We start from the raw sequence: 15563 nt of genomic DNA, 5'->3' as shown, positions 1-15563 counted from the left end.
GAGCCAGGAAAGAAATCTTTTGGAAGTAGCGGCTACACTATTTATTACAGATTTAATTATTTTCTAAATGAATTCAACTCAGTACATTTATCTATTGCTTAGAAACAGGTTTGTGGAGGAGTTCTCAATATGATTTTCTAAGAAGTGGATGTGTACATCCATTCTATTCAGCTTCTTGTCTAAGTTGTCAAAGAACAAAATGACCTTTGAGTCAGAGATATGTTCTAGGGACAAATTAACCTCAGAAAACTATTATTAGTATTTAGCTATTAGAGTGCCATTTATGAAATCTGAATCTATTGATAATTATGACACAACCTCAGTTCTTGGTAAAGCTCATTTTGACATAACAAGTTTGCACTTTCCTGAATCATTCCCTCCTCAAGGTTCCTTTGTGGTAGTTGAAGAGTTGTTTGTCATGCAAGGTTGCAATCTTTCATAAAACCACCACAATGGCATGTAACATGCTCTGGAGTGGTCCCCGTAAAATAACTGGCAAGACAGGCAAGGCAAAGGCATATAGGAACTGGCAGGAAGAATGCTCTAATACTTCAATCAGAGTAAAAGGAAACCAATAGAAAAGGACAACAAAGTTTTCAAATGGGGACTCTTGATTTAAAAAGGAAATCAGAGACTCTAGCTAGAAATTAAAAAAGAAAAAACTTCTCTGCCAGAAAGAGCTTTAGTGACATTCTTCAGTCAAGAAAGAAAATATGATGTGCGTTTGTGTGTATATCAAAACACATACATAGAGTAAGGCACACCATCCGACACTACATATCTCATTCCATTCTACTTCCATATATATACCAGTATTTTCATATGGAAAGTTAACTGAATATTAAATAAGTAAAAGTATGACTACAACCAATTTAAATACAAACGTGCAGGAATCAACAAAATAATGAATATAAGTAGTGTTAGAATGGTGATCTTCCCTCTTTCCCTCAGAGTTCTATAGAGTTTTATTATTCTAAAAAGGAAGATAAAAATAATTTGATCCTCTCAGTCTCAGTGAAGACCCAGTTGGGAGCAATGAAAATAAAAACATCTAAATTCTATCAAGAGACCAATCCCTAAAAGAATAATATATACAAGTTGGCCAGAGATATTAATAACAGAACATGTGACTATGAAATCTTGTACTTTCATTTGCTTTGAGAAACAGAGGAAGTCAACAAAAGAAAACTGTGAGGTTTAATCTACAGTTAACATAGCACACATAAACAGATTTCTGTAATTCAAAAGTTTTTTATGAGGACAGATAAATATTACTATTCCTACATCCTAAAGCCAATACTGTAAGCCAGTACAGTAAAAGATCTGTTGATCCTTTAAAAAAAAAAAAAAGATGAGGAAATGTGTTAGCCACAGAAACAGTAACCAAAAGAATTACTGTATCTATTGTTCCAAAAAAATATTTAGATATCTGTATCTTCTCTAAATAAGGAAACAAAACCCCCAATTTAGAAAATCCAGACATAAAAGATAAACAAACTAAGGGGTAACTCTTAGATTTACAAAAAAATGAGGTTTCCTTAAACATCAATACTTCAAGCATATGAAATAAGATCAGATTTAAATTCACTTCTTCAGGAATGTGTCTAAGTAGCCAAAGGAAAAAAAAGTTACCGAGAGCCAAAGCAAAACTTGGAAAACACATATGTACTGTCCTGTCTTACACTGCTGTCTACCACTGAAGAGTGATCCCAATACCAGTACCCCTCTCTGATGTTCTATTAATGTTTCTGTATTTCTCCTTGATCCTCCATTCTGATGTCTGATGTCAACCGCAGCTCTGTCTTACTTGCACTTCCTCTTCTACTAGCTTCTACCGATCTAAAAATTGTGAAGCCTAAAAGAGGCTCTAAGGATAAAAGAGACCATAAGCACTGCTTACCTAAAGCTTAAAGCCTCATTAAAATCACTGTGAGCATTTTCTTTTCCTACTCTAGGCTTTATCCCTCAGGCATCTTACTTTTTGGGGTCCACCTTGTCATGATGGTAAATTTCAGTGTAACCTTTTAACCACATTTCCTTCTCTCCAAAGCTACTGCCCTCTATTCCTTATCATCCTGCAACAAGTGGGCCATATCCACACAAACCAGTTCTTGTCAGGCGACCAGCCAGCAGCAGCCACCATCTTCCAGCACTAATAAACACAGAAACTAAGAGTCTCCCAGCAGCACTGCATGCTCCAAACAGGCCCTTCATGACATGTGAATTCACATCTATTCTAAGCTTCAAATCTGAAGGAAAAGGAAATTGTGGGTTGGGCTTCGGGTGTAGGATTTTATTTCTAGTCAGGGACAGGATACAAAGGGCATTAAAGCAGAAATTAAACAAACACTACCTGGATCTTGGTCTTGCTTTGAGACTGTTGGAATCCTTAGAAGTGGCTGAAACAAAGATTAGTTGTTGTTTACTTGGCTTTCATTTCTGCAGTTGAACAGGTTTATAAGCAATACTTGGGCTAGTACAGAACAAATACATCAACAGGTAAATGTGAGGTACAGGTGTCCCTGTGGAGAACTTAACCGTCTCCACGTTTTCATTATTTTGTAATTTTATTTCTAAAGCTAAAGGCACAATTCAAAGGACAGAGAAATCAACATTTTTTTCCTTTTGTCAGAACACTAAGAAGCTATTCTCAAATCTATGTTGATGAATAAAGAAATTCCAGTCTAAAAAGACAACCCTCTCACGGGGTTATCTACTTAAATAATAGTGGGTTCAGACGTATGGTTTTCTTAGTCTATCATGACAGCCTAGTAATTGATTTTGAACCAGCTTCCCCTAAAGGCTAAAAAGAAATCTATCAGGTCATACATTTTAAGATTTTTCTTAAAGTACACACTACCAGAGCATTACCACAGGAAATCAAAGGTCCCACAAGTTAAGTGGAAATGAGCTACACAGATTTTCCTATAAGAAAATATTCGTGTGTCCTCTGTCTCTGTGACCAAATCATACGGAGGATATTATGGAGTGAAATCATCAAAATATTTCATCAATCATATGACTTTTCCTTATTGAATTTAAATTATAAACTAACTTGCTCAGTATCAACACCCATGGAGCCTACTTTCCCATCACAAGTTGTTGGGAGTAATTAGAAACATTTACAAAAACATTAATCCTTTTTTATGTTTTCAATACCCTTTGGAAGACAACTTTAGAAACCATTAGTTATGCTAAGGTTTTGCAAACACTGCAAATTTTTCAACAAAAAATGTCATAAAAATCCATAGAAAAAGTGCTACTAACTAGGAACAAGGAGAATATAGTTTGTATATTGTTTCCACAAATTCTTCCAGAGAGAAAACATCTCAATGAATTATCCCATCCTTTTTTACATTGCTCTAAAGATAAAAACCCTCCTTGGGATGAAGCAGCCTGAATTGATGATGGCCATTAAAATCCATGGGTTAGATAAGCAGGAGAGAAAGGGGAGCTAAAAATGCTAACAAGGCACAAAGCAAATTAGCAATATATATTCCCTTAGATATAGTCAGTTGTAGAAAAGATACATTTCTCCCCAAAATAAGCATTTTAGCTTGCTGTAGTGAGAACACGGGCATCTTTTGACTTCAATCCATCAAAATGCTGCCAGAGCCCTGAAAAGCATGGGAGGCCTGAGGAGTTTGAGCCCTGTTCTGTCCATTATCATGCACCCACACCTGCATGTGCACATAGTTTCCCCTACCCCACCTCCCATAAACACAAACCCCAGGCAATCAGGGAAAGCAGCTAAAGGGGAGCCAGTCCTGCAGTCAAGCAGGCAGCCGTGGGGCTAAGTGGACAGTGTGACCAGACTCACCACAAAGATGGGGGCTGCCCTCTGGGCAGGCTGCCCACAGCTGGCTCAGAATTCCTCTTCTCTCTCAGACCACACTGCTTTCCAGAAATATATGGGTCGGGAAAGCCTCAGTCACATTAAAATAAAGTCTGGTTCCCCAAACCAGATCATGGGGGTGACCGTTAATTCTTTTGTCAACTACCATTATCTTTGTCTTTTTGCTGGGTTGAGAATGGGTGTGGAAGGAGGGGTGAACCCTGCCAGTGAGAGATAGACAGACAGATGGGGTGTGGGGTATGGATAAGCAGTGAAGACCTGGAGAGGAATCCTGAGGTCTATGTGTCCCTCCTGGCCACAACCCTAGCTATTATGTTTCTGAGCCTTGGTTTCCTAGTCTACAGAATGAAGATAATAAAAATGTGGCCCTTTTCTCAAAGGAGAGAGAAGGTAAAGGTACTTTGAAAACTAAATGTATTTTAGAATTGCAAAATATTACAGTTGTAGAATGCTCCTAATTCTTCAAGCTTAGACAGCAAAGGAAGTGCAAGTGGGAGCAGGTAACTTAAGACCATGGGGTGACAGCTGGCAGTGGGGCAGCTGCTAGAGTCACCGATGGTGTTTGAAGACTACAGTGTGAGGGCAAAGAGGTCTCAGCATGACCTACAGACATCAAGAAAAAGATTACCATTGTGTAGTGTGCCTTGTTGAATTAGGCTGAAATATGACGTTAGCTAAGGAATGTATTAGACTCCACTAATATATCCACTTTCAGCAATTAAAAGGGTAAAAGCATATTTAAAAATATGTGACAAGGAAATCCCTCCATTCCCTGATAATGGTCCCACCACAATATCATCCTCTTCACCATTACTATTATCATTATTATCATCATTATTATCATCCATTGTGGAAGAGCAGGACAGGGGGATAATTCTCTTGCCACCTGAGAAAATATATCCGAGGCAGATCTTGGTAAGTCCCCACAGGTTTCAGATCACAAAAAGCTAGAGAACACTATTCCAATTAAGTCTTCCATCAGCCTCCAAGTCCCTGAAAGTCAGACTCAGCATTTGGGACATGTGAATAACTGCAAAAATGGCCAGGGCATGATGTATTGGAATCCAGGCAGAAGCCAGTGGGTAGATCACAGCTTTTCATTTAGCTGGGAAGAGGGAAGAAGAATGACAACTTCCTAGAACACCCCAGGCATGTCATCTTTGCAGCAAACTGAAATAGGATAAAAAAAGCAAGCCTAAAGTTTAATTTTCAAAAAGGCAGCAATTCAACTGAGGTGAAACATCTGTATGGCATGGACAGACATTCAGAATTAAAAACCACCACCTTGAAACTATAGTGTCTCACACTAGAAATCCAAACATGCCCCCAGCAAAGAGGGTATTAAATATGTTTTCAGATGAGGGATTCCCTCATATCCACTCCAGAAAGGTGTTGCAATGGTAAAAATGAATCAGAAACCACATAGCGTGTTCCCAGGCAGAATGTGAAACAAATTCAGATGTACTTCATGCACTGTGGCACACGCTGATAGCATTTGTCTGGTGACACCATGCCCTATTCAATGAAGGAATCTTAAAAATGACGTCTAAAGTTCATGCTCCAGAGAACACATAATGTTCATGGAAAAAACAGGAAGTTATTAACCTCAAAGGCTGTTGGAAAAGCACCAATCTAACTCTCCAAATTCAACTATCTTTTATTAATACTGTTAACATGAAGTTGACAAAAACTGAGGCGCATCCACTTTAGCTCCAGAAATTAGAGATGGAAAGAACCTACCTTGGGCATTTGTCCTGAAACGGGGTAAGAGGGTAAGCCTAAAGTCCAATTCTCTAACAAGCCAGCAATCCATTTGCCTTTACATAAACTGAGCATTTCTCCCTATGATGAAGGAACCCAAATCATTTTCAAAAGCCCAAACCAGGCTTGAGAATTCTTATCACTTTTGGAGTCACGGTTGATCTACAATCTCAATTTTCTATTTCTTAACATCATTTCCTAGAGACAGAGGTTCTCAAAATAGGCTACACATCAGAATTGCCTGGGGGGCTGCCGAAAAACACAGATTCTTAAACCTCATCACTGATCTCAATCATATATTCTCATTCATATTCATGCTCTCTCTTCCCCCACCCCTCTCTTTTAAACCTTGAAAGTACTTAGTGTTTGGGAAATACTGTACTATAGTAGCACAAGCCTCAATGTTACATTGATTCCTTTGTTCCAACTTTAAACAAATAAGCCAGGGATGATAGCTAGTTAACCAAAACAAACATGATTTACTTAATTAAATATTATGAGAGATAACAATGAGAGAATGCAGCAACTTCTTTTACAACCTTATACCTGGAGCTCCAAATAGTAACACCCTCCCTAGCCAGTTTGTTTTTAACTAGGTTCAGCCTGGTTCGGTGATGGTTCCCATTCAAGTGAGCTGAGGACACAGGCCTGGTCATCTCCACAGGTAACAGACATAGTTCCAACTCTCCAAAATATGGACAAACACAACTTTTTTTTCTCCTTGGAATCCACTCCATGTATAAGCACACTTCCTTGCCTTCTTGGTGGTGGTGAAGTTTAATGAAAATATCTGAGATTTTTGCTTTGGAAATGGAAAAGTTCAACTGTGGGCCTCCAGTTGATCTACCCCATCAGCTCCTTAACTCTACACAGAAACCACAATGGCTTACTGAAATCTCAACTCCGAACCTTCCCAATTTTATAGTAAAAGTAACAGTGAGACTCTAACTTCAAACTGAGTGATCCTATCAGTGAAACCTAAACTCAGAACTTAAAAAAAAAAAAAAAAAAAAACACCCTCTTCTCATACCTGAAAAGAGGGAAGGAGTAAAAAGCAACCAAAAGGTTTTCTTAGAATAAAACACAAGGGAAATATTTAGAGAGAAATCTACATTACTACTAATTTTCTACTCACAGAAACTACTGGGTTTTTTAAACTAATAAATAATTACATAAAAATATAGTATAATGGTTTTCTCCTACCTGGATCCTCGGACATATCCTTTGGTAAGGCTTCATCTGCAGTACTTTTCAAAGCTAGACGCGTTTTGTTTTGTTCTTAAAGAACACAAGAAAGAACGGAGAAAAGAAAAAAACTGTAAATTTTATGTCTGAGGCACAGTATATTAAAACAAAGAATCCCTAGTCATCACTTATGGAAATGGTGTTATGAACCATTTGCAGGTTGCTATAGCACTCTATAAAACAATAAAGATCCCCTTAAAGTATCTCATCCCACAAAGAACAGGTTCTCATCCCACAAAGAACAAAGCAGTATTTCCAACTTTCAACAGAGAGCACCTTTAGTGGCTACAAGGAGTATTACGAGAAAGTATCAGAAATTTCCCCATTTCATTCTTGGCACCCAGACCAATGACATCAGAATCTCTCTAGGAGTGAGATGGAGCCTTCAGTATTTTTAGACCTCATCCAGTTATTCCAATGTGCAGTCAAGGCTAAGACCCACTAGTAAAGACACTGATCAGAGCATGCACTGCTGCAAAAAAATGTCTAGTTCGGCCTACCTTTCCTGAGCAAATATTTAAATAGAGAGCAAGCAATTAAAAAAAAAAAAAAAAAAGAGAGCAAGCAATTATTATTTCCTAATAGGAAACTTATTTTTCATGTTTAACTTCCATACAAAGCTGCAACGATGGCAGGTCTCAACAATAACCCCTACAATAGTTTCACTGATTTTTAGTCCCTTCAGATAAGCCTGTCATTCACGGGTAGTAAATCAGTATCGAATAATAGAAAGAATACTGGCTGGAGACTTAGAAAATGTTTGTTCTTATCTCCACTCTTTTTATTATTAAACTAATGATTCATACTGCCTATACTTCGGTTTACTCATCTCTGTATTTTAGGTGATAAAACACACTAGCCTCCATTGAGTTTTGTGAAAACTGAGTAAGACAGGGATCCCTGGGTGGCACAGTGGTTTGGCGCCTGCCTTTGGCCCAGGGCGTGATCCTGGAGACCCGGGATCGAATCCCATATCAGGCTCCCGGTGCATGGAGCCTGCTTCTCCCTCCGCCTGTGTCTCTGCCTCTCTCTCTCTCTGTGACTATCATAAATAAATAAAAATTAAAAAAAAAAAAAAAGAAAACTGAGTAAGACAATGAATGAGGAAGGACCTGGTAGATTATGAAGCATTATACGGAGTAGTGCTGGGGGAAGGGGTTAGATGTCCTCCTGTTCTACTAAATATTCCCAGGCCAACTCATCTCTGTGCTTCAAGGTAGCTCTGACATGGAAAACTGTGCTATACTGCTTCTCACCCGCCAGGTAAGACAGACAAATGGTTGCTGGCTCCATGACACAAAGTCAGAAGATAAATCCCAGGGACAGAAGATAACTTCCTCAAGGATTAGACCTGTGCACAAATACGCATTTATACTGATGTTCTGGGCTCACATCTGCCAACCCAACATGTTAAGCTCTCAATTCTTCCAGCTTCCAGTCATTTTCTAATTAGTGCAACCCAATTTCAATGTAAAGTATAGTTTGAGGGTCAGCAGTGAGTAAGGGGCCAATGAGTTGGGGGGCTTTGGAAGCTCCCATTACCACTTAAGAAACTACAGTTTTCTGAAAACAATTTGAACTACTTAAACCATCCAAATGTGTTCACATGGTGACTACTGTCCTCATATGCTCCAGAAGCCAGCCATTCCAAGAGAAATAGATGAAGAAACACAGGTAGAATGTTCCTAAAGGAAGAAAACTCATTCTTTTCATACCTTGTTTGTCATCACTAGTCACATCTTGGGTTGGGACAGGAAAGTCAGCTGTGTCTTTAATAGATAGCTTCTTGGGGGAAAAAAGTAAATAAATTATACAGGTTGAAATGGAAATTAAGTTGCACATACATATGATGAAAATGCTTTAAAAGCAACATAGCTTGCCAATATTTCTGTCTTCAGTAAACCCTGACATTTAATACTACTTTATTTTTTTAGACTCCCAGTGAGGTATAAGCTAATTTGTGTTGAAAATATACAAGGCAGCCCGGGTGGCTCAGCGGTTTAGTGCCGCCTTCAGCCCAGGGCGTGATCCTGGAGACCTGGGATCGGGTCCCACATCGGGCTCCCTGCATGGAGCCTGCTTCTCCCTCTGCCTGTGTCTCTGCCTCTCTCTCTCTCTCTCTCTCTCTCTCTCTCTGTGTGTGTGTTTGTGTCTCTCATGAATAAATACATAAAATCTAAAAAAAAAAAAAAAAAGAAAAAAAGAAAATGTACATGTTGGGCACCTGGCTAGCTCACTCGATAGAGTACGTGACTCTTGATCTCAGGATCCTGAATTTGAGTCTCACATTGGGTATAGAGATTACTTTAAAAATTTTTTAATTAAAAAAAAGAAAATTTACACATGCGGAGAAAAAAATGACAATTCAGATTTAGATATATGTATAAGACTGTATATTAAATATGAATCCAGTGTGGGATTCAGCTGGAGAATTATGTAACATTTGCCCATTCTGTCAAAAACAAACCTGCAGGGGGATCCCTGGATGGCGCAGCGGTTTAGCGCCTGCCTTTGGCCTAGGGCGCGATCCTGGAGACCCGAGATCGAATCCCACATCAGGCTCCCGGTGCATGGAGCCTGCTTCTCTCTCTGCCTGTGTCTCTGCCTCCCTCCCTCTCTCTCTCTCTCTCTCTGTGACTATCATAAATAAATAAATAATTAAAAAATATTAAAAAAAAAAAAACCTGCACTTTATGTACTTTTTCACAAGCAGAGAGAGGTTCTGACAAGTGGCCCCTAATGTATGTATTTGCCAAAATGTGTTATGCAGAGAGTGTTCAACCCTGATTCAAACAGCCTCCTTGTCAAGGAATAAGAAAAATGAACAGAACAAAATTTTCTCCTAACTCAATCAGGGGAAAGTCTTCACTAATACTAATAAGAAAGAATACCCAAATTAATCACGTATTGATCTGTTTAAAATCTACTTATTATAAATTTCTTTTAAAGTCTCAATTAGGGCAGCCCAGGTGGCCCAGCAGTTTAGCACCACCTTCCACCCGGGGTGTGATCCTGGAGACGTGGGACTCGAGTCCCATGTCGGGCTCCCTACATGGAGCCACTTCTCCCTCTGCCTGTATCTCTGCCTCTCTCTCTGTTTCTCATAAATAAATAAATAAAATCTTTTTTTTAAGTTTCAATTAATACACATTCTAAGACCTTTGATAAAAGAATAATATATATTAATAATTACTATACATATAAACAAATTCTAGAAAGATACATAAACATTAAAGGGAGACTGACTGGGTAGATGGGGAAAAGGATGGGAGGAGGACCTGTCACTATATGTCCTTTGACATTTTTTAAATTTTAAACATATTCAGAAAATTAAATAAACCTTAAAGGAAGTGGGTTAAATCCTGGAGCTATTTGGTACTACAGAAGGTTTAACTGGTTTGCCTCTCAGAATCTGAACAACCCTACTGAGATAAGCAATACTTCTGTTTTTCAACTGTTTTGAAGAATGGAGTTCAGTACTGCTTGGTGGTAACCTGATCTAGGATTTAACAATCCTCAAGCAGGTCATTCTTGGCATTACCATGAAGCTTCCAGATATAATTTCCCAAAATCTACTATCTCCAATAGAACACAGAATGTATCTTAACAGTGCCTTTCTTTCATTTGCTTTGCCCAGTCAACTATAAACTAGATCCCTAATAGAAGAAAATTATTTAGGAGTAGAAAATATAGATTAAAAAGTCATTCCCCCCCCCCCAAAAAAAAACACCTTTGAAAGAAATTTTTAAACCAAAATAGATGGAAAGGCATCCCATGCTCATGGGTAAGAAGATTCAATATTGTTAAGATGGAATACTCCCCAAATTCATCTACAGATTCAGTGCAATCCTTCTTTGCTTTTTTGCAGAATTTGAACAGCTTGTCCTAAAATTCATAAAGAAATGCAAGGAAGCCAGAATAATGAAAAGATTCTTTAAAAAGAAAAAAAACAAAAGACCAAAGTTGAAGGACTCAAACTTCCTTTCAAAATTTACCAAAAAGTTATATTCATTAAGACAGGGTGGTACTAGCATTATGACAGACATCTAGATCAATGGAATACAATTGAGAATCTATAAATAAACCCTTAAATTTACAGTCAACTGATTTTCAACAAGGGTGTAAAACAATTCAATGGGGGAAAATTGTCTTTTCAATAAATGATTCTGAGATAACTGGATATCCATATACAAAAGAATGAAGGTTGGGGCACCTGGGTGGCACAGTCTGTTAAGCGCCCAACTCTTGGTTTTGGCTTATGATCTCAAGGTTGTGAGACTGAGCTCTACATTGGGCTCCATGCTCAGTGCAGAATCTGCTTAAGACTCTCCTTCTCCCTCTGACCCTCCTCCCCTGTTCTCTCTCTTTTTCTCTCTTCTCTCTCTAAAGTAAATAAATAAATCTTTGAAATAAAAAAAAGAATTAAGGTGGACCTCTTCTTCACGGCATACAGAATAATTCACTCAAACTGGATCACAGACCTAAATGTAAGACCTAAAACTATACAATTCTTAGAAGACCACATAGGAGTAAATCTTCATGATCTTCTGTTAGGCAATCAATGGTTTCTTAGATATGACAACAAAAGGACAAGCAACAAAAGAAAAAAATAGACAAACTGGACCTCATTAAAGTAAAAAAACATTCGTGTTCCAGAGGACACTATCAAGAAAGGAAAAAGAAAAAACAAAGAAAAGAAATACTTGCAAATTATGTATCTAATAAGGGACTTATATTCAGAATATGTAAATAACACTTATAACTCAATAATAACCCAATGTATAAATGGACAAAGGATTGAACAGACATTTCACCAAAGAAGATACACAAATAGCAAATAATCACAAGAAAAGGTGCTCAACATCAGTAGTCACTAGGAAATTTAAATCAAAACCACAATTAGATACCAACCACTTAACTCCCACTAGGATGGCTGAAATAAAAAACACGGACAATAACACGTGTTGACAAGGATGTGGAATGATTGGACCCCTCCTACATTGCTTGCTGGTAGAGAAATGTAAGATGCTTCAGGTGCTTGGAAAAACAGTTTGGTAGTACCTCAAAAAGTTACACACAAATTACAGTATGATGCACAATTCCACTCCTAGGTAAACAGCCAAAAGAACTGAAACATTAAATCCACACAAAACTTGATACATGAATGTTCATAGCAGCATTTTTCCCTCACAACCCCAAAGTGGGAACAAGCCTAATGTCCATCCACTAAAGAACATACAAACAAAATGTGGCAGATCCACACAACAGAACCCTACTCAGCAATAAAAAGGAATGAAGCACTGACATATGCTATAACAATGAACTTAAAGAAGGCAATCACCAAAAAAAAAAAAAAAACCCACCATATATTGTGTGGTTCTATATTTAATGTTCACAATAGGCAAATTAAGAAACAGAAAATAGATTACTGATCACCAGAGGTTGGAGGGGAGAGGGTACGGTCAGTGACTGCTAATGAGCACAGGCTTTCCCTTTTCTGGGGTGATAAAAAAAAGTTCTAAAATAAGACTATATTGGGCAGCCCAGGTGGCTCAGCGGTTTAGCACCGCCTTCAGCCCAGGGCCTGATCCTGGAGACCTGGGATCGAGTCCCACGTCAGGCTCCCTGCATGGAGCCTGCTTCTCCCTCTGCCTGTGTCTCTGCCTCTCTCTCTCCCTCTCTCTCTGTCTCTCATGAATGAATGAATGAATGAATGAATGGCTAAATAAATAAATAATAAAATAAATTAAGACTATATTGATGGTTGCACAGCTCTCTTAATATACTAAAAACCACTGGATTATAAACTTTAGAGGAGTATAACATGTGAATTACATTTTAGCAAAGCTAATTTACAAAAGAAAGACATCCAGTAATGTAAGAAGCACTGCTAAAGAGGACTTTACCTGAAATTATAATCTTTAATTCTTGAAGGAAACAAATACACGGTTACTGCTCTACTGTCGAGAGATCTGATCTGTACTGCTGAAAAAAAGTTCTCATGACCTAAATCAGCTACAGCTTCATTCAGAGCACAAACACCTATACGGAATCATCCCTCACAGGACTAGTACCAAGATCTACTTAAATCCTATGCATGCATTCATGAGAGATTAAAAGATTGGCAGAAAGAACAATGAATAAAATAGAAAAAATGAAATATTTAATCATTAGCTACTAAAATTTGACCTATACTTCTTGAATGGCCAAAGCATCAATTAGCCTCATTACTTTGTCCTTGAATTCTGTATATTATTACATGATTATGTAAAAGTACCCCACCCTAGAATATAACAATTTTGTTGGGAATGAGGAGTTGTTATTGTTTTGCTTTCTTGTTTGGACAGGGCAAAAGCAAAGACTTTAAACCACCACCCACCACCACCCCCCAAAGAGCCAATTTAAAGTATACAAAAGTATATAACATAAAACTAGCTGCACATCACGTCCATAAAGGTGAATATTCATAATGTCATCAAGGACATCAGAGTGTGCGTGCGTTTTTAAAAGTATCTCCATTTACAACTATATATTTGCTCCTTTTCTTTTAGACAGATGATAGATGACTACATGGGGGAAAGCAGCACAAGCCAGTAACTAATGTCTGTAAAACACAGCATTATTTGTTTCTGTTGGAAGGGCAAAGACCATCTGATACCGTGGCAAGTTGAAATGTAACATTTATCTAGAAAGAATAGGAATTTATGACATTTTTTTAATCACCTAACAACCTCATAACATTATACAAGTAGGGGGACCCATAGCAAACAAAGAAACAAACAAAAACAGGGCAACTGCATAAGTCTCCAGACACTTCCAGCAGCCCCAGAGTATAAAGAGGACCATGAAAAGTGGCTGATTATTTTATCTGCTTCTCCATCATACTCATATTTCAAAAAAAAATTAAACACCTAAAACTCAAATACACATCTATCACTCCTCCTGATGTTACTGTATACTTATTTCCCGTGAGTAGAAATCTATTGAGGAAAATAACAGAAGCTATGACTCAAAGAAAGAGTAGCACAGAGGTGAAGAGAGGTGTGATCAGAGGGAGCACTGCAGAAGCAGGCTGATTCCATCACAGAACAGAGGAGGTCATTGCAACACAGACTGTATGCTTGAGAGTAACTGTGGAAAAAAATAATCACATACATTTGCAAGAAATTAAAGAAATGGCCCTGTATCCTGCCTCTGACTTCCATCATCTTGCGACAGTTTTAAGCAGGGTCAGAGGACTGTAACAGCAGCCTATGAATAAACCTCCATTTATTACACATTTCCAGACTTTTTTTTAGGATGGGAATAGCAAACATCATAAGTTGTCATCACAGCAACAGCAATCATAACAGTGATGATGATTATGAAGATTGTAATGATATTAATAACCATTATGGGCAGCCCCAGTGGCCCAGTGGTTTAGCACCACCTTTGGCCCGGGGTGTGATCCTGGAGACCTCGAGTCCCGCGTCGGGTTCCTTGCATGGGGCCTGCTTCTCCCTCTACCTGTGTCTCTGCACACCCCCCGCTGTGTGTGTGTGTGTGTGTATGTGTGTGTGTGTGTGTGTGTGTCTGTCATGAATAAATTAAAAAAACAATAACCATAATGACTCCTATTTATTGACGCATACCTATGGACCACTAAGCATGTGGCTAGGCCCTTACATCAGTGGCCCAACACTGAAGGAATTCTACAGTTTTCTCTGGGGGATAATCCAAATTAGTCTTCATTTGGTCCAAACACTAAAAGCCCTAAGGGAGAAGGCAGCTTTGAACGTGATTTGGGATCCTCTTACATAGTTCTCAAACTTCCTCTTAAAACTGTTCTGGTCCATTAGACTTTGTTCCTACTCAGCTACTAAAAATACTTTACTATTTTTACTCTAAAATTAAAGCTTGGTTAAAATAAACAACTTGGCTAGCATTTTTCTGGCTTCTTTTGTCTATACCTACATTTCACCCCTAGAAGGTCAAGACACTACTATGCTTATTTCACTAAATCTAGTTCTAGGAAGAAAAGGAAAAAAAAGTAATTATAGCTATATCTGGTGTCTAGATTTGAAAGGCTGAGCCTCAACATAAGTACTCAACATGAAAAGAAAATGTTATGAAAGTGGATTTTCCAGCCTGTAAAGAACACAGGCTAATGGATTTTAATTCCACACACATTTATGATTCATTAATATATGAAGATCTTTTACCTCCATTCTATTCAAATCACGGGGCTGCTGGTTCGCAGGCATTGACTCAGAGTAAGAATCAAATAGCGTGCACTCCCGCTTGGGCTTAGGAAAGGCTAAGAAAAAACAAAAAGAATACATAAGAATATTACCATATTCACAGCAGGCATGGTTTTCTATCAGCTTTTCTGTGCTTATGAAATATAACAACAAAATCAGCTAGCACTGATAGCTGATGACAGTAATCACGTGGAGGTAATGTCTTGAGTTCTTTACATATGCAACCTATTTTATCATCCTCATTTTACATGTGATGAAACTGAGGAGCAGGGAAGTTAAGCAACTTACACAAGGTCCTACAGCTGGTAAATGAAAGACCAGGGACTTGAACCATCAGCATTTAAGTTGTAACACAGTAGTAATAACCTTCACTATCATGAACTACTATTATGCTACTAGCATAATTTTTAAGTGGCAGTAACCGGTGATAGTTTTAACGCTATAAGCATTAACCTAAGGAA

The 15563-nt window shown here is 38.2% G+C and overlaps 1 protein-coding gene across 18 annotated transcripts in view; it reads right to left on the bottom strand.

Annotated features, from left to right (window-relative positions):
• Positions 1–15563, bottom strand: part of REPS2 (RALBP1 associated Eps domain containing 2) — a 222107-nt gene that overhangs the window by 86066 nt on the left and 120478 nt on the right. For 12 of the 18 annotated variants that reach the window (XM_025997515.2, XM_025997510.2, XM_025997514.2 and 9 more), the window contains 4 exons: positions 15064–15158; positions 8578–8647; positions 6821–6895; positions 2354–2399 (listed from right to left, as the gene is read on the bottom strand). In XM_025997515.2, the coding sequence (XP_025853300.2) occupies positions 2354–2399; positions 6821–6895; positions 8578–8647; positions 15064–15158 (286 nt within the window). The remainder of the gene's footprint in view (positions 1–2353; positions 2400–6820; positions 6896–8577; positions 8648–15063; positions 15159–15563) is intronic. The other 6 variants (XM_072743698.1, XM_072743699.1, XM_072743700.1 and 3 more) reach the window with 1 other exon arrangement.

Source organism: Vulpes vulpes, chromosome X, assembly GCF_048418805.1.
Source record: "Vulpes vulpes isolate BD-2025 chromosome X, VulVul3, whole genome shotgun sequence".
Lineage (NCBI taxonomy): Eukaryota > Metazoa > Chordata > Mammalia > Carnivora > Canidae > Vulpes > Vulpes vulpes.
The sequence above is the reverse complement of the archived record's forward strand: the minus strand, read 5'-3'. Positions and strand labels throughout refer to the sequence as shown.